At 47.1% G+C, this 19530-nt stretch overlaps 1 protein-coding gene across 1 annotated transcript in view; it reads left to right on the forward strand.

Annotated features, from left to right (window-relative positions):
• Positions 1-19530, forward strand: part of Itih6 (inter-alpha-trypsin inhibitor heavy chain family member 6) — a 30933-nt gene that overhangs the window by 8054 nt on the left and 3349 nt on the right. The window contains exons 3-11 of the mRNA XM_059251449.1: positions 1699-1809; positions 5228-5475; positions 7777-7946; positions 11959-12075; positions 13444-13615; positions 14358-16161; positions 16274-16410; positions 18184-18276; positions 19461-19496. Coding sequence (XP_059107432.1) covers positions 1699-1809; positions 5228-5475; positions 7777-7946; positions 11959-12075; positions 13444-13615; positions 14358-16161; positions 16274-16410; positions 18184-18276; positions 19461-19496 — 2888 coding nt within the window. The remainder of the gene's footprint in view (positions 1-1698; positions 1810-5227; positions 5476-7776; positions 7947-11958; positions 12076-13443; positions 13616-14357; positions 16162-16273; positions 16411-18183; positions 18277-19460; positions 19497-19530) is intronic.

The raw sequence follows: 19530 nt of genomic DNA on the forward strand, positions 1-19530 counted from the left end.
CCCCCATCAGATTGGCCTACAGGCAAGCCGTAAGAGCATTTTAATTAGTGATTGATGGTGTGGGGTGGCTCAGGGCATTGTAGGTGGTAACATCTCTGGGCTGGTGGTCCTGGGTTCTATAAGAAAACAGGCTGAGCAAGCCATAAGGACCAAACCAATAAGCAACACCCCTCCATGGCTTCTGCATCAGCTATTACCTCCAGGTTTCTGCCCTTCTTGAATTCCTGCCCTGACTTCACTCATTGATGGAGGGTGACCTAAGAGTTGCAAGCTTAAATAAACCCTTTCTGTTTCTTCCACTTTCAGCACTCCTTAGTTTCTTGTAGTAGGGTTGAGGCCTCATGACCTTTCCTCCCATGTTAAAGTACCTATTGGTGTCTTCTTTGTTCAGGTCATGTTAAGGCAGCCATATTGTTGAGATTTCATGGGTGTAGTTTCTCTGACTTTCTAGGAGACACAATCTCACAGCAAACTTCCTGGTCCTCTGGCTCTTACAATCTTTCCATCTCCTCTTCTGCAATGATCCCTGAACTTTAGGTGCAGGCATTGTGTTGTAGATGGACCAGCTGGTTGTGGTTTTCTGTAATAATCTCTGTTTGTTACAAAGAGAAGTTTCCTTGATTAGGGGTTAGAACTACACTTATATGTGAGTATAAGAATAAATATTTAGACTGTACTTAGGGATTATGCTGGTTTAGTAAAGTGGCCGTTGTAGGTTCTCCTCCAAGATCCATGGCTTCATTACCCGGATAGCTGGCTAAGTTTCCAGTACCAGGCATTTCTCTCTGGTTGAGAAGATCTTAACTCCAATTAGAGAGCTGTTGGTTACCACCAAGGTGTGTCTGCCACTACTGCACCCTTAGGGTTATTGTGCCGTGCTGGTTGTTGCTATGGCTCACAGGCATCATAGCTGGGTCGGACTGTTGGTTGCTTCCCTACTTTGGAAGTTTGTAGGGTGCATTATGGGATACTATGAACACCAGTTGTCAGGGAGGGACCATTCAGGTCAGATCCAGCTCAGGTCCTTTAGGGCCTGCGTCACTGACAATTTTTACCACTTACACCATTCACAATATTATTTGCCTAATGTGTTTTCTTTAAAAAGACACACTTTTTAGGTTGTTATTCATATCCCAAGCAACAGTGCCTGTGAGTTACTGAAGTAAATAGTGTGTGTGTGTGTGTATGTGTGTGTGTGTGTGTGAAACTTGAGATATCTCACTAAATTGCCTAGCTTGTCCTAGAACTCACTATATAGCCCAGAATGGCCCTGAATTTGTGATTCTCCTGCCTCAGATTCCTGAGTACTGGGATTATAGGACTGTACCACCATGCTTAGCTTGGTGTGTTTATTTAAAAATAAATGTTATAGCAAATATACAGCAATTAAAATAAAAATGTTACAACTAAAAATATTATTGTGTCTTAAAAGGCAAGCATTCAACACTTTGAGAAACACAAAACTCCAACAGGTCTACCATATGTTATGTGGTCTCTCTTTCCCCAGTTGACAAATAGATTTCAAGAGAATATTTTCCTCTCCCTCTCTTGCTGTCATTAATTCTTCCCACTGTTAATGACAGTTTTTTTCTTTCTTTTTCCTATCCCCCTTCTTCTCCCTTTTATTTGTATCTATGTTTTGGACCATCTTTTTTCTTTCTCTGTCTCTGCTACCCTTCTTGTTTTCTGCCCCATCAGGACAATCGACAATAAAGTCTATGTTGCAGAAATCAAGGAAAAACACCAGGCAAAGAAAATCTATGACAAAGCCTATCAGCAAGGAAAGACAGCTGCTCATGTAGGCATCAGGTAAGGCTCCATCTGGTCTGAAATGTGATTAACTATCTTAGTTGTGTGACCAGGAAAGATATTCCTTCTTTCTGGATCTCATCCTCTACTTCAGTAAAATGAAGACAATAATTTCTACTTCACAGGATTACATTAAGATTATGTGAGTCAGTAAATATCAATGCCTATAACAGTAGATGTTTAGTAAGTGGGAGTTTACTTCTTCCCTAATTCCAGCTTTCTTCTGCTAGTAAAATGTAGCTTATTTAATAACTGGTACTTTGGGGGAAGATTATGTGCAAGTGACTTTTTCTCTTCTTTTCTTGTTTTTATTTTTAATGTGATATTTTATTTATTTATTCTTTGAAAATTTCATACATTTATACAACGTATTTTGATTATATCCAACTCTCATCCTTCATCCAAGTCCTCATATACCCCATAGTGAATTTCTAAACGGTCTTATAAATAAAAAAAAACACGGAGCCAGAAATTGGGGTTAAAGCCTGAGAGAGATCAAAGGAATAGGACAAGCCACCAGCCAACCTCACCTCACCAACTCTGCAGCTTCCAAAAGTGCGAGTTACTTCCTGTCTACCCATGCCTATATGCCTTGCTGTTCTGCCATCTGATTTGCTCTCTCCATTCAGCTACATCACTTCCTCTTCCTGCCCAGCTCTGTCACTTTCTGTCTGTCTGTACAGACCTCCAGACCTCCATGGTTAACTAGTGTTAGAATTTAAGGTGTGTGCCACTACACCTGGCTCTGTTCCCAGTGTGGCCTTGAACTCACATAGATCCAGACAGATCCTTGCCTTCCAAGTGATAGGATTAAAGGCATGTGCTAACATTGCATGACTTTTGTGTTTACTTATAATGGCTAGAGTTTTCATCTGATCTCCAGGCAAGCTTTATTTATTAGAGCACAAATAAAATATCACCACATACCCCCTCAATGCATCCCTCTTCCAACTTCCTATCCTCTTTTTTTGTTCTTTATAATGCTCTGAGTCCAATTAGTGCTGCATATTTGCAAATGGGTATGGGCCATTCACTGGAGCATGGGCAACCTACCAGTGACTATATCTTCCAAATAAAGATGACTTTCCCTCCCCCACAGAAGCCACCAACTAACTCTTTAGTAAAGAGCAGGATTTCATAGGCTCTTCTCCCATTCATGCTGGAATTTGATTGGCTTGATCTTGTGCAGGTCTTATGCAGGTAATTCCAGCTGCTGTGAGTCCATGAATACAAAATCCATGTCATATACAGAAGAGATTGTTTCATAGTATTTCTTCAAATTTTTCAGCTTTTGCATTCTTTCTGCTCCCTATTCCATGATGTTACCTGGACATCAGAGGGGATCATATGGACATCTTATTTAGGGCTGGGTACTTATTCTCAGCATTTTGACCAGATATGAGTCTCTTAACTAATCACTGTTGAGTGTAAAAAGAAGCTTTTCTGATCAAGCTGGAGAGCATTTTAACAATATGACCATTTAGTAAAACAACAATAGTAGGTTCTTTCTTTGGGCCTGTGACTTCCTTAGCCATAGACTTTTGACTAGGTTTTCAGTACCAGGCATGAAATTCTTCTTGTGAACTATGCCTCAAATCCAATCAAATCCAAACCAGAGAGTAGCTGGTTATCCCCGTAACAGTCATACTGCTATTACATATCTTGCCTGGTAATCTGATACTGTAGTATGGTAGATACAGCTCTGGAAAGACCACTGATAAATCTTCTCCCCAAGCAGCCTACATAAATCCTTCCAGCACTAGGGAAGCTAGCTAGCAGGAAAGAGGTTTCCTGCTCAGTTCAAGACTGATTTATCTATTCCTTGCAACCGAAGTGTGTGGTGTCTTCAGCAATAAGGTTTAACCGTCTTTCTATAGTGGAAACCTAGAAAAATGGTAATGGCCTATATTATTTGGGGGCTTCTGGGGTCTCTTTGAACAATAATTCATAAGGAGGTATCCCACACCTCACATTAGGATTTTAGTTTAATAACCCATGGCTTCTGGGAGTAGCATTTCCACCTATGTAGGGTACCTCCATTAAAACTACTTTTTGAAATATTATTTTAAATTATCTGACAAAGTAGTAGGTTTGAATACACAGGCTTTTTCATACATTCTTAATTTTGGTTAACCCATATCTCATATCCTCCTCTCCCCATACACAACTCTCATCAGTATTTAAAACTTCAGACTCCCAGCACATATACTACGATTCCTGTCCATCTCTGCTTCCCTGTATGGGTCCTGGCCATGGACAAGCCTTACTTCAGCAGCTCTCTTAATCGGGCCCCATCCCCTTTGTCCCCCACCTCCCAAATGTTCTTCCCTCAGATGTGAACACAGCTGTAATTGCGTCACCCCGGCAGCTCAAAAGCAGCACAGTCACGAGACTAGCAGGCTCTTCACTTTTTCCTGTACCTGAGGCTCTCTGGGTTCCATTTCCCCATTAGCTTTGCTTCCTTCCAACGTCATCATATTGACTGTGGTTAAATGGAACCCAGGGGTCCTCAGCTCCCCCTGGAGCTTTGCCACCATAAAGCCTTCTTCTGAGGGTCACCTTAGCATTTTCCCATAATCATTCAAATGATGTCCTTTCTTCAGAAACAAGACCAACAATCATCCCTCCTGTGGAACCTAATTCTATCCCATCTACAAAAAAAAGAGAAAAAACCCTCTAGACTCAAATATCCCTCCTTCCTTTAAACGACATCTGCCCTACTCATCCCGTTAAGGCCTTTACCCTCTCCTACATTCATGGGCCCTTTCTGGCTTCTTGACTTGGACGGACACTTCAAGTTAAACATAGATATCTAAAAGTTTGAGGTTAGGATCCACATGTGGCCTGGGTTAACAAGTGAGGCTTGCCTAGATTGACTGACTTCTTAAATGAGTCCCATTCGTCTGCTGTAAATATTGTATTTTTTTTATGGATTCCTCTCTACTTCTAAGAGAGTTTCATCTTACAGGAATGCTTTAGATTTTACTACTAAAAACTGAGTTGTTGCCATATAAAGAAGCTCTGTTTAACACAAGGATCTGGCAGGTTTGGGAGATTATTAAAGGGAGAGAAGCATTGTTTGTGTACATTGAAACCTTTTTTTTTTGTTAAACAAAACATTAGCCCCTAATTGTTCTGTTCTCGATTCAGATTTTTATCAACCATGTTTCTATAAGGGAGAGAGCTACCTTTGAGATCCCTTTCCAGGTAGAATGTTCAGGAGGAGGAGGAGGAAGGAAAGGAGGTTGGTGAGTAGATGCCTGGATGATTGACTGCGGCCCAGGGACTTGATTGAGACAGAAGCCTGATCAGGTCCAGTTGGTTAAGGATGAGACTTAGCAGAAGCATGCCATCTAATGATTCCCCTATGCCACAGGAATTCCAACACCCTTTCCATCCATTTCTACTTCTTGCCCAGGGACCGGGAATCAGAAAAATTTCGAATCTCCACTAGGCTGGCAGCAGGCACAGAGGTAACTTTTGCCCTCGCGTATGAAGAACTTCTACAACGACATCAGGGCCGGTACCAGTTGGTGGTAAGCCTGAGGCCTGGACAGTTGGTGAGGAAGCTGAATGTAGACATCACGGTGTCTGAAAGGACAGGCATTGCCTATGTGCACATACCTCCACTGAGGACCAGCCGAGTGTGCACCAACAACCAAACAAGTATGTGAGCAGTGCTATGAGAGACTAAAGACAATGCCATTCTTTGAATGGAAACCTTGGGCATTCTATGGAACGATCCTTCAGTAATGTACCTATACCAATTTCCTTCCCAAATCAGAGAGAGGGACTTGCTCAGAGTTCAAGTTATTTTCCACTCCACTACCTGACCAATTCTTGAAGTCAATATGAACTTGACATGAAATAGAAGCTTTTGAAAGTATATATTCAATTACTAAAAATAGTTAATAAACCACGCTTGGTGGCACATGTCTACAACCCAGCTACAAGAAGGCAAAATTAGGTACCTCTGTGAGTTCAAGGCTAGCTTAGACTACATAGTGACTTACAGGTCTAAACAGTGAGATTCTATCTCAAAAAAAAAAAGAACTAACGTTTGACAGGCAAAAGTATAGTGGATGATGAAGTACTGTATTAACAGTGTGGAAGGCTGTGGGAATCATGGGGGATGAGTCCTGCTTTTCCCTAAATGACCACAAAGAGAAGAAGGAAAGCAGAAAGGTAGGACAGGTGATGCCAGATGCAGGGCAAAAACTGATCTTGACTAATAGGCTTGCACTCAAGCCCGTCTGGAGGACTATGATAGGACAACGGGCTGCAGTGCAATCATGATATAATCTGAAGGAAACACAGAATCCAGGACCTTGCCATACTGGAGCCTGGGACCGTAGGCTTGAGTTAGGACCACAAAATTCCATGTTTAACCAGTCTCAAGTGAACTGGATATCCAGCCAAGCTGGGGGACCACTACACCAGTTTAAACACTTCCCTGAGAGTTGAGTAGACGGAAACAGGGAAATTACGTAGCTCTAGTGGCTGCCCTTGCAGAGATTGTCAGCTCTAGAGACTATGGCTGATGGGAACCTGCCCAGTCACAAAGACAGCATGATGCATGTGGTGCAAGCTGGGTTCCAGCCAGGATTGACTTTGCCATGAGATGGGGCCAAATGAGCAAGGCTTCCCTTTGTTGATCTGTCAGATGAAAGAGAGAAAACTATGACCCAAGACGACAAGGAGAGGTTTTATTTCCCAGAGCTGGGAATGGATCCTAGGGCCTGGTTCATGCCAGTGGTCATTCTCTCACAGAGCTACACCCTAAGATGCATGCAAAAAACGGGACCATTCTCCCTCCACGGGACATAGAGCATCATAATGAATACTGGGGGTGATGCAATCATTTCCCTTCATTTGACACTCATGGAGGTCCAGGTGTGCTCCCAAATGCCTTTCCCCATAAGCTCACAGTTGACCCCTAAAACAACCTCCTATGACCTGGGAGCTACTGCCACCCCTGTGCTGTTTCTATGGAGACTGGAGCTCACAGAAAGGGAACAAGGAGCCCAGGCACATGGGCACTATCAGGGACCTGAGCCCACAGGGCAGCTGAATCTAGCAGTCTGCATGCTTAAACCCCAAGCTAAAAATGGTAGCTCCCTCCCCCTTCTCCTTAAAGGTTAAAACAGAGGATAGAAGTAGTCCTGTGGGGATAAAACAAAACAAAGACTTCTGGAAGGAAGGAAGCCCAGGGAATGTATGTGAGCAGGCGCCTCAGAGCATGGGGGCTCGGTTTGCCCCTAAGCTTCCTGACAGCTGTAGCAGGAAGGGGGGGGGAGCAGAATTCCCAAGTCTCCATTTTCTGGAGAAAAGGAGGCCCCGAGACATTTCTAAATGGACACTTGTCTTGGACTAAAGTTCCAGAGGAGTTGATCTTGCAGCCAGTTCAGCAAATGTCCAGAAGCAAAAGTCATGAGTGATTTCACAAGACTCTGAAGGGCTCGTTCACAGGCATGATTCTGGGCGACAGGAGGAAGAGGGAGAAGAAGAGCCACACAGTTGTGTCCCAGAGGAGATCCCTGCTAGCCTGGCCTGTCCCACAGCAGGAAGGACAGGAGAGGAGCCCAGCCCTGCCACTGTGTCTGTCTCTGTCCTCACCGCCCACTACACTGCCCCTCTGGAGGAGGACACTGAGGCTCCTGCTGGAGCTGGGGACATGAGAGTCCTCCAGAGACAGGTCATGGGTTGGGTGGGAAGTGAGGCAGGGTGAGGTCATAAGTGGACCCGCTACCTCCAGTGCTGGGAGCTGAGTGGGGCAGGGCGGGAGCTGGCCACAGGGCTCCTGACAGAGTGACAGTGGGACAGCTGGAAGGGCATGCTAGGCTGGTGGAGCAGCTGGGAGTGTGGGGGACTGCACTTCTCACTCTCCTCACACATGGCCCTGTCACTGTCTCCATCTATGGCCTTTCTCTCCACTGAGCCCTCCATCCCACCTCAACACCCATACAGGTGAGGGTGACGTGCCCCCATCCACCAGGATACAGAGAGGAGAGACCTGTGTCCACATCACCTTCTCCCCAACACTGCAAGACCAGTCTGCCTTCTCCAGATCAGGCATCATGGCCGACTTCACGGTCCACTATGATGTGGCCATGGAGGACATCATTGGAGACGTGCAGGTACCTGGACCCCAGAGATGCAGAGGTCTTGGGCACGCCATCACTCGGGCCAGGGTCATGCTCTAGGCTATAGGAGCTGTCCCTTTGAGTGTTGCTAAGGATATGTGAGAGCTAGCCATCAGGGACAAGGTAAGTGGCTTCACTCCTTGGGAATCATGTATGCACCTCACAGACACAGAGCTGAAGGACTTGAAGTAGGGCCTGAATGGACCCACCTACTTGTGTCAGTCCCTAGCCTGCTCTGAAGCAGCCCTTTTGCAAAGCAAGGCATTGCTGAGTATTAGGTTTTCATGCTTTCTGTAGCTCTCAGAGTATCCTGTTGTCCTTGGCTTTCTTGCTGTGGTTGGCTTCTGAACACTTGTTCCCCATCATGAGGCCCTTTCCTGCACAGGAATGTGTCAACTCTGAGCCTGAACACCCCTGGAGAGAGGAGGGAGCTCCTGTGCTCCAGCTGAGTAGGGCAGCCCTGACCCAAGACCCCTTGGGCTTGCTGGTGAGGTTGGCCAAAGACTGGGAAGTCAGTCCCCCAAAAGGCTTTTCCTGCCTCCCTGCTCCTGCCCAGAACACAAGCCACCATGCTGAAAGGCCTCAGGCCACCAAGCACCTTTCTCTACCACCACCTGAGCCAGTCCCAAAGAGCACAGGAGCAAAGATTTTCTCAGGCTCACTGCTGTCCTGGTGTGTCTTCCTCCATCTCCTCCACTGCTGAGCATCTGCCTCTCCACCCCGATTCCTTGGTAAACTCCTTCCTATCTACATGCCCTCCACACGCCAGCTATCTACATCCCCTCCACATACCAGCTATCTACATCCCCTCCACATCTCACCATCTACATCCCCTCCACATCTCACCATCTACATCCCCTCCACATCTCACCCATCTACATCCCCTCCACATCTCACCCATCTACATCCCCATCCATATCTGACCATCTACATCCCCTCCACTTCTCACCATCTACATCCCCTCCACATCTGACCATCTACATCCCCTCCACATCTCACCCATCTACATCCCCTCCACATCTCACCCATCTACATCCCCTCCACATCTCACCATCTACATCCCCTCCACATCTCACCCATCTACATCCCCTCCACATCTCACCATCTACATCCCCTCCACATCTCACCATCTACATCCCCTCTACTTCTCACCATCTACATCCCCTCCACTTCTCACCATCTACATCACCTCCACATCTCACCTCTCTACATCCCCTCCACATCTTACCATCTACATCCCTCCACATCTGACCATCTACATCCCCTCCACATCTCACACATCTACATCCCTTCCACATCTCACCATCTACATCCCCTCCACATCTCACCCATCTACATCCTCTCCACATCTCACCATCTACATCCCCTCCACATCTCACCTCTCTACATCCCCTCCACATCTTACCATCTACATCCCCTCCACATCTGACGATCTACATCCTCTCCACATCTGACCATCTACATCCTCTCCACATCTCACCATCTACATCCCCTCCACATCTCACCTCTCTACATCCCCTCCACTTCTCACCATCTACATCCCCTCCACTTCTCACCATCTATATCCCCTCCACATCTCACCATCTACATCCCCTCCACATTCCACCCACAGTTGCTCTCCTCTACCTCAACCCATACAGTGTTATTGACAAGACTGCTCCTTCATCCCTGTCTTGACACATCCTCCAGCAGAACTACTGCAGCCTAGGGCCCAACTCGTTGGTGCTGGAAACTCAGAAAGATTGGACTAAGCTCCCAATCTCTCCCTTGGCTGCTCCTGGTTGTAAAGCAGACAAATCCTTGTTGGCATCAGAGTCAAATACACCATAGGTGCTGTGCTAAGCAGTGTGTGTGTGTGTGTGTGTGTGTGTGTGTGTGTGTGTGTGTGTGTGTGATGCCAGGCATGGAGGCATCAGGACAGTCTTCCTGAGAGATGGTAACAACTACCTTCCTATGACAAAAATGAATAGATCTTGCCTGGAGTGAATGAAGGAAACGGCACAGGGCGGGGTGGGGTACGACAGACTATGCAGAATTATGGCAGGGATGCATAGAGAGACTCAGGACAGTGATGGCTATTGCCAAGAGGCAGAGCTGGGGGGGACTGCAGTAAGATAGGGAATCTTACAATCATCAGTCTACACTGTAAAAATGGCTCGGGGTACCGGGACCCAAACTCGAAGGGCCTGCTCAGAGCCACTTGGCCCCACCAGCTTGCTTCACTCTCTTAAGCTTTCCCAGTGCGGGCAATGACCTGGAAAACTTTGCACATGCTGTCTTGGCTGTGGTGGGAGGATGGGTGTGGGGGCAAAGGGACCCAGAGAAAGTGCTCTGAAGAGGTGACCTGTGGTGGCAGGAGGAGGTCTCAGGGTCTCAGAATCCCAGAGCTTACAAGAGGGAAACGGTGTGGTGGGGTCTGCTCAGAGTCAAAGGCATCTGCTGGCTTAGGAACCAAGCTTGTCCTAGATGTCTTTAGTGTTGGAGGCAGTGAGTCTGGGAGCAGCACGTGCTGTGGGTTCAACAGGAATGAACATGGTGGGGGACTCTCACAGCTGCCCATGTCTTTAGCTGGGATGTCCCCAGTGGGAAAGAAGCTGGTTAGAAGTCCGAGGGCAACTGGGAACAGGGGTCGTGTCAGTGGGTGGAAAGCGCATCCTTGCCCACGCTGTAAGGAAGACCTAGCACGGGGCATCCTGGGAGAGCAGCTGACACAGAAATGAGGTGGTTGACCTCATACAGCGTCCATGGCAAGAAGGCATGGCCCTCAGCGGGAGGCATAGGAACCCCTCCCCAGTCAAGGTGGGCTGTGCAAGTACATATGACTTGGTGCCCTTCAGTGTGCTCAGGGACTGAGACTATGTGGCGACTGACGAAAAGGGCTGTGGGAGGTTGCTGGGCAGTTTCTGGCACCCAGGCTACAAGCTAGCCACTAGAAATCTGGTTAGAATGCAGTCCAGGATTGGTGGGCACACTTTCCTCCCCCAGCATACCAGGTACAGAGGAGCCCCCCAAGGATTCTGCCCATGGCTTGACAGGGACAGGGTGGGTGAGTGATAGAAGCCTTGGGGAAATGGGACAAGGAGCCGGGATTGTGTGGAATAGGCCTCCCATTCTGTGTGAAGTAATGCAGAGGCAGGGATGGAGGGGGAAAGCATTTCCTCTTCCTGTTCCCTCTCCTCTGGAAAAAGGGAGCTCTCAGGGTCATTGAGGGCAGGCAGGAGCAAATCCTGCTCGCCCTGGGCAGCCCTCAGGCCTTAGGCCTCAAACTGCAGGCTCCAGGACAGCCTAGACCCCTAGGCAGCCTGGGCCTCCCTGGGCTGGAGAGGACACTGGTCCTGAGGGGCCTCCAGGCCCATCTCCTTCCCTTCCCTGCACAGACCCAGCCCTCAGGCTCTGCAGAGGGAAAGATGGAGTGTGGGGGCAGGGGCCGGCAGCCAATCACATCAGGACAGCCCAAGGCATCTGTACCTGGTGCTAACCAATCCCCTCTGCACAGACAGCTCTGTTGGCCTCTGCTTCCTCCTCCCCTCCCTGCTCTGCCCAGCAACAGCAGAAAGGAGTGTTTAGGAGGAGAAGGAGGCCCTGCAAGCTCCCAGCCCTTGGCAGCAATGAGCTGGGCCCCCGGCTCACTCTGTTGAGGGAGGTTAAAACAATACTTTCCGTTCCTGGAGCCCAGACAAACGTCCCCGGGGACCCCCAAGCCTGTGCAAGTCCGGCTGTCCCAGGGACAGGAACTCACACAGTACAAAGATGCTGACCCTTGTAGGCCTGGGCCCCAAGCCTCTCTTCTTCCCTCTGCTGCTCCTGGCCAGGCCTGCGATGAAGGGCTCAAGTGCAGAGGTTCAGTTCTGGTGTGCAGAGAGAGCAAGGCTGAGCCAACAGACAGCTAGGGAGAGGGAGCTGGCCTGGGAAGGGAAGAGCAGGGTGTGATGCAGGAGAGTGAGAGGGGCCTGATTCGGATTGGCTCTCAGCGCTGTTCTTCTTGGCTCTCCTTCTTTTTGTCCAGATCTATGGTGGCTATTTTATTCACTACTTTGCCCCCAGAGGCCTCCTGCCAGTGGAGAAGAATGTGGTATTTGTTATAGATGTGAGCGGCTCCATGTTTGGAACTAAGTTGCAACAGGTAACAAGGCCTTTTCCTGGGGCCTCTGAAATCCATAACTGTCTCCCCTTTTGATAGTGTAAAATGATTGTTCTTACTCTCTCTTTTTTTTTAACACTTGCTGCTCCTTTTCTGAATCACTGTTTCTTGTAATAGCCCTGGCTGCCCTCAATCTCAACATGTAGCTGAGGATGACCTTGAAATTTGATCTTCTTCCCTCTAAATTCTAAGTGCTGGAATTATAGGTATGCACAACCATGCCCAGTTTATGTGGTGCTGAGATCGAGTATAGGGCTTCCTGCATTCTCAGAAGCACAATACTGACTAAGCTCTATTGCCATCCCTTAACACCTCTCAATGTTTGCTTTGTGTCTCTGATCCATCAACTACTCATTTTGTGACTCTGAGCCAATGATTGTTTCTATGTGTGTGAGTCTCAGTGCCATTACCTAGAAATGAGGATAATATTAGTCTTCTTCACTATGCTTCTGTAAAGCTTATAGGAGCTAATACAGCCAAGGTATTCAACAATGTCTGGAACATAGTAAGTGTCCTATAAATGGTACCTAATGCTAGAATCTACTTTCTACGGAACCTCCTACATGCCTAGCTCCATGTTAAATATTGTCATGGGAAAAAGAGAGCAGAAGAAGAAGCATTCTGTGACCTGTTATCAGAGTATTGGATATGTGACTGGAGAGTGAAAATATTCCATGGAAGGGTGTTAGTGTGCAGTCTGGGGTAGAGACTCTCTGGGTGAGAAGGTTGAAAGCACACAGCTCAGGAAAGTGCTTTCCAGAGAAGCGGCAAGTAAAAGCTCACTGAAGATGTGAACAAATAAAGGAGAAATAGTGTGCTATCTGAAGGGCACAAGGGCAAAGTTATGCAGTTGAAATGGAATCTGGGTTATCCAGGGTCTGATGAGACAGTAATCCTGGAGGAAACAGAGGGGACTGAAGATCAGAAGCAGATCTGAGCGGAAGCAAAGCATACCAAAGTCCAGCAGCCAGCTAGCCAGCTCTGTAATCATGAGGTCCTCCAACTTGAAAGGATTGACATCATTTGCCCAGGATCACGCGCTCAGAAACCATTGACCATGCAGACTGTAGAGCTCTGGGAAGGACAGACCTGAAAACTTGAAACTGAAGCTGTCCAGGAGACTTTTCCTGTGTTTATTCATTTTGTTTTGTTTTTTGAGATAGTCTATGTATCACAGGCTGTCTTAGAACTTGCAATCCTTCAACTTCAGCCTCTTGAGTGGTGTTTACAGCCATGCACCACCATATATGGTCCCATTGGAACTTTCTTGATGATAATCTCAAATTCTGTACTATCAAGTTCATGGACCTCAAATTTTCTCTCGTCATCTCTTTCACCCTTATCCCACAGACTAAAAAGGCCATGAACACGATCCTCAGTGACATGCAAGCTAGTGACTACTTCAATATCATTTCCTTTTCTGACAAAGTTAACATCTGGAAAGCCGAAGGCTCGATCCAAGCCACTGTCCAGAATATCCACAGTGCTAAAAACTACCTGAGTCGCATGGAAGCAGATGGCTGTAAGTGTTATACCTGCCTACCCAAGTGGACAGGCTGTGGTGATAGTCTGTGGTGGCAGGCCATTTCTGAGCCCTTCTCTTCATTCGCCCATGCCTCTCATTTACCACACTGCCAGAAACATCACTTTCACATTCTGCATACATAACCATACCTTTTCATCCTCTTCTTGGTTCCCCCCCCATCTCCGTCTCCTGATAGAAAGAACATGGTTGATTTCCCCTGGATCTTAGCATATTTCTCTTTGGACCTCAGTTTCGTCTTCCTTAAAGCAAACACAAATGTTGCTAAGACTTTTAAAATCAATACTGTAGATTTTCTTTCCAAGCATTTGCCCCAGTTCTGACTTTTGTTAAATCCTGCATCTCAGATACTTACTCCATTTCCCCAGATTTCTGCCTCTGTCACCTAAGCCATCTTCTCCCCTGTGGCAAGAAGGTGGTGGTGCTCTCTTTGGGTGGCTGTCATCTGGCTAGAGAAGGAAACAATCCTGGCCCCCACCCCACACACACCCTGGGAAATAATCAGAGAATGGTTTGAGACCAGGAGTGATAAAAGGCAAGGACATATGGGCTCCACTATCAGGTCACGTGAGCCAGGGTGAGCAGGAAGGAGTTAGGGATAAGCAGTGGGAACATTATGAGAAAAGATAAAGTGGGGAGGATGAGCCTGGGAGCATGGTATGTCTGCAGTGGGGTAAGAAATGGCCTGAGAAAGTGATCTCACAGTCTGCTCCCCAATTAGGGACCGACATCAACGCTGCTCTGCTGGCAGCTGCTTCAGTGCTGAACCATAGAAACCAGGAGCCTGGAAAGGGCCGTGGTGTGGGGCAGATTCCTCTTATCATGTTCCTGACAGATGGGGAGCCCACAGCCGGCGTGACAACTCCCAGTGTGATCCTTTCCAACATCCGTCAGGCATTGGGCCACAGGGTATCTCTTTTCAGCTTGGCCTTTGGGGATGATGCTGACTTCTCACTGCTGCGCCGTTTGTCCCTGGAGAACCAGGGAGAAGCAAGACGCATATATGAGGACAGTGATGCAGCTCTGCAACTAGAGGGTTTCTATGATGAGATTTCCAAGCCTCTGCTGGCAGATGTGCGCTTGGACTATTTGGGGGGCTTGGTTGGGGCCTCCCCTAGGGCCCATTTCCCTAACTATTTTTGTGGCTCAGAGTTGGTGGTAGCTGGCAAGGTGCAACCAGGTGAGCAGGAGCTGGGCATCCACCTAGCAGCCCGTGGCCCCAATGGTCAGCTTCTTGTGGCCCGCCATAGTGAAGAAGCCACCAACAGCAGCCAGAAAGCCTTTGGTTGCCCGGGGAAACCTGCCCTCAATGTGGCACATTTTATCCGCCGCCTGTGGGCTTATGTCACGATTGGGGAGCTGCTGGAGGCACGCTTCCAAGCCCGGGACACTACCACTCGCCGTCTGCTGGCTGCCAAAGCCCTCAACCTATCCCTTCAATACAACTTTGTCACACCTCTGACCTCACTGGTCGTGGTGCACCTCGAGAAGACCAATGAGAAATCCATGAGCCAGCCAGCCACTACAGCTGAGACAAGCACAGTCACACCCTCATCCAGCAAAAGCCTTGGCCTAGGAGCAGGCACAGCTCAACCAGCCTCAGTCCTTGAGGTCTCTTCTAAATCAAGGCCCATGAAACCAACCTCAACTATTACTGCCCCTAAAAAGAAAGTGCCCAGTTCCAAGGGGCAGGGGGCACTGAGTCAGTGTTCTAATAGCCCACCAACTTCAGTACAACCAAAGTCCCAAATTCCAGCACAAGATTCCAGTACCTTGGCACTGCCAACTTTGAAGATGAAACCTCTTGCCCCTGTGCCTTCAAGTTCTAATGTCCCATTGCCTCTGAAGCCCAGCGCTTCATCACACCAGAATCCTGGTGTTATATCACTTGTTAATTCTAGGACACATGTCCTACCTCTGAATCCTGTCACCCCTGCCCAGCCCAAAGGTAGCACTATGAAACATTTTAATCCATTTACTCCTTCCAAACTTCCTGCTTCATCAGATGCCCAACCTACACCAGATGCCCCATCATACCCTCAACCTGGGGAATCCATATCACAGACACTCCAAAGCCTGCCACAGCCCAAATCTATCTCCACATTTCAGAAATCCAAACACCTATTGCACCTCAGCTCCAAGGGTCTTGTTCCCAAGACTCCCCCAAATTTACCACACCCTAGATCAGGGATTGTCTTGCCCAAGTCTCCTAAAATTCCTTCATCTCCTAAATCTAGTGTCTCATCTCACCAAACTTCTACTAGCTTACCACTTTCCAAGTCCAGAACCCCAACTCCCTATAACGCCCAAATCCCACTACCTGCCAGGCCCAGGCCACTGGTTCCTCAGAGTCTCGGCACATTTTCGAACACACTCTCGGGTTCCACAAGTCCCAGCAGTACTGTGCCAACATCTAGTCCTGGGGAACCTCTCCCTTCTTCCTTTACCCCTACTCCGATCTCTCTGCTGCCCACTGCAAGACTCTGGCATCAGCAAGAGCCGCTACTAGGACTCAAGAGCACCAGGCAAGTTCTGGGACCATCTCTGCCAGGGATTCTAATAATGGCCCTAACCAGCAGCTCTGGTCCTATGCCTGGAGGCATCTCCCCGAAACCTCCCAATCTTGCTGCCTTCCAGCACTCCCCCTGAGGCTATCAGTCTTCATCTTCTCCCAGAGAAGCTCCAGTTGCTGCCAGAGTCAGTGGGAGAGTCCAAGTTCGTGGAGTCCTTGAACCCACCAGTCTTCTATACGTTTCTCACTCCTGACAGAGATGGTGAGTGCTGCTGGCAAGAGACCAAGGCAGAGCGGGGGAGGTGGGAATGGAGAGAGCTGAGTGTATGAGGTATGCACGGATTCTATTCATGCTCCAGAAGCTTCCTTGGTTGCTTTGGGACTTTGGACTAGTTAACATTTCTAGACCTTGGTACATAGGCACAGAATCAGAGGCCTTGGCAGATAAGACTGGAAAGGTTAAACAGAAGCAACTGGTTAAACTAGAGTTGACATTTGTCTTGTTGAAAAAGAGAATGGTTGCTGACTCCCAAGCAGGGGAGGAATGTGGTAGTCTAAATTGGAACATCACTAGGTAAGGCAGGTCTGCTTGGTTGCTCTGTACTCTGTGAACAGTCCCACTTAATAAAGGGGATATAAATTTTATGGAAAATAATGGTAATTACCATTACATTTCCCAAAGACTATTACATTATAATTTCTAGCTCTCCCTATGTACAGGTACTCCTCTGCATATCATGTTTCTAATCTACCATTTAATTCCCAGTGAGAAACTATTGATAATGCATTTTATACACAGGGAAACTGAAGCACAGAGCAGTGAGACAATTTGTTTAATGTCACACAGCTAGTCGGGGACTAGAACCCATACTTTCTGCTCCTGAAAGAAACATGTCTCACCATGCCACTATTCAGCTTTTTTTTAAAAGAAAAATTTCTTAAGTTACTTTATAACAGAGGGTTAGAAAGGGTTAGGGGGTAGCAATAATTCACAGGAACACAAATTTGGATCACATCTTTGACGTACCATGTCCCTCACTTCCCCCAATATCCCACCTACCTCCACATCCTGGTGATGTTAACCTCTAATCTATTTCCCAATTCCACTGACTTCCCACGATCCCAACTGCCACTATCACAGATCAGACAAACTCTACCATCTCATCTCAAATGGCTCTTCTTGTCTCCATACCAGTCTCCTCTTGCCCTCTCGTAAGCCAAGAAATTTTTCAAAGAAACAAATCAATTCATGTCCCTTTCCTACATAATGCTCTTCAAGGATTTCCCCTCACACCTGGAGTAAAGTTCAAAGTCTCCTTTGTGGCCTGCAAGGCCCTGCATGGAGTGCTCTGCATGCCCACACCACACTGACTTCACCTTCTCCCACGCTCCGACTTATCCTCTGAACTCTAGACCCCTGGTTTTATCCCTGCCCCTCCCATTGGATCCTCCCCAACCACAACTCAAGTATGTCCTTCTTACTGCGTCTCTTTGATTCACCCTTTCCTATAGTGCTAAAACTCCAGCCGGTGCCTTGGATCTCAGATCAGCTTTCTTTCCCACCTTCCTCCTCCACAGGCCACTTTAGAGCTTTACTTCCTTGATTAGTCCAATTTGTTTTTGTATAGCATCCACCACCATTGATAATCTTGACTATGATATTTCACCAGGTGAGAAGCCACACATGTCTTTCTCACCATCATATCCTGATGCCTACCTAAGCAGTGCCTGGAAGAATAAATGAGTGAATGAACGGATGAATATATAGGTGTTACGAGTAAGAAATTTGAGTGTATCTGAGCTTGAAAGGGGCTGTGACGAATATAGACATAGGTTAGTTTGGTTAGCCGGTGAGGACTCTCCCAGTCAGAAGGAAGAAAGGACCAGATATGGAGGTCACAGAGAATCCTGGTACTTGGGAAACTGCAGCATTAGGATCAGTAGTTGAAGGCAAGCCTGGACTGCACAGTGAGACCCTGTCTTCTCTTTGACCCAGGCGTGGGAAGGATTCCTTTTATTTCTTTGTGTTTGGCAGGAAGTCCACACTGGGATGGCAATTCTGAGAGGATCCTGGGAGGAACTGAACATGATATGGACTCCAAGAAAAGTTCCGTGGAGCTAGCAAAAGGTAAACAGGGGGTTCCTCTGGCAAAGACCCCTCTAAGCCCTCAGTTCTATTCAATGTTGACAGTGTGGGAACCTAGAGGAGGAGCAAGATATTCATTTTCCATCACCACGTAACAAATTACCATAAATTGAGCAGTTTAGAAGAACACAATGGAATCTTACTGAGTGGATCAGCCACACACCAGGGCAGGTCCTATGCCCATGTTAGCCAACACAGAATGAATTCAATGGTGTTTTTGTAGACCTTTTGTCTCATACTGCTTTCTTTGAACAGTTTTTTATCTTATTGGTCTTTTGCTTGTTTTTTTATTTCCATTTTTGTGTTTTTCTGTTTCTTTTTTTGTTTTTGTTTTTTGTTTGTTTTGAAAGAGAGAGAATATAAAGTTGGGTATGTAAGGAGGTGAGAAGGATCTGAGAGGAATTGGGGAGAGGGAAACATAATTAAAGTATATTATATAAAAATGTTTTCCAATTAAAAATAAGACAACCCCCATTCCCGTCACCATGTTCTCCTCCTGCTGTAACGGAATGCTACAGAATGGGTAATTCATAAAGAAGAGATTCTTCGAGGTCCAAAGTGGAGTTGGCTGCATCTCCTGAGAGTCTCCTTGATGGTAGGAACTCAAAGAATCTCAAAGCAGTGCAAGTCATCACTCAGCAAGCCAGAGCAAGCTAGCCCAAAGAGGTAGCTCTTAGAACAATCGCTCTCTAATAATCCATTAATCTATCAATTGGTCTGACCTTGAAGGATAACCAGAAATTGACTTTGAGTAAGAAAAGGAACAGAAAACATTCCAAATGGCAAGAAAAACAGGAAGCAGCAGCAGCAGCAACAACAACAAAAAAAGGCAAGGCACTCATAACAGTCAGTTCAGGGTCAAGTGTGATGGTCATGTGTGATCCTGGCACTCCAGAGGCTGAGGGAAGGAGGATCAAGAGTTCAAGTCCAGCCTGGGCTATACAGTGAGACCCTGATTTAAAAAAACAAACAATAACAAATAAGTCAGTTTGACTAGTATAGGATAAAGCATAAAGAAAAAATTGGAGAAATAAATTCCAGCAAAAGTTTGAATACTGAGTCAGGAATTTGGCCCTTACCTAGGACTCAGAAGCCAGAGGGTCCCAGGGTTGTTAGGGATGTGTTAGATCAATTCTTTATCGATGTGTGTCCTCTGTCCTTTGCAGGCACATTGCCAGGCATCTTCACCTTCTCGTCCTCTGGTAATCCACTCCCAAGCCCCACCACTCTATACAC

Source organism: Peromyscus eremicus, chromosome X (assembly GCF_949786415.1).
Source record: "Peromyscus eremicus chromosome X, PerEre_H2_v1, whole genome shotgun sequence".
Taxonomy (NCBI): domain Eukaryota; kingdom Metazoa; phylum Chordata; class Mammalia; order Rodentia; family Cricetidae; genus Peromyscus; species Peromyscus eremicus.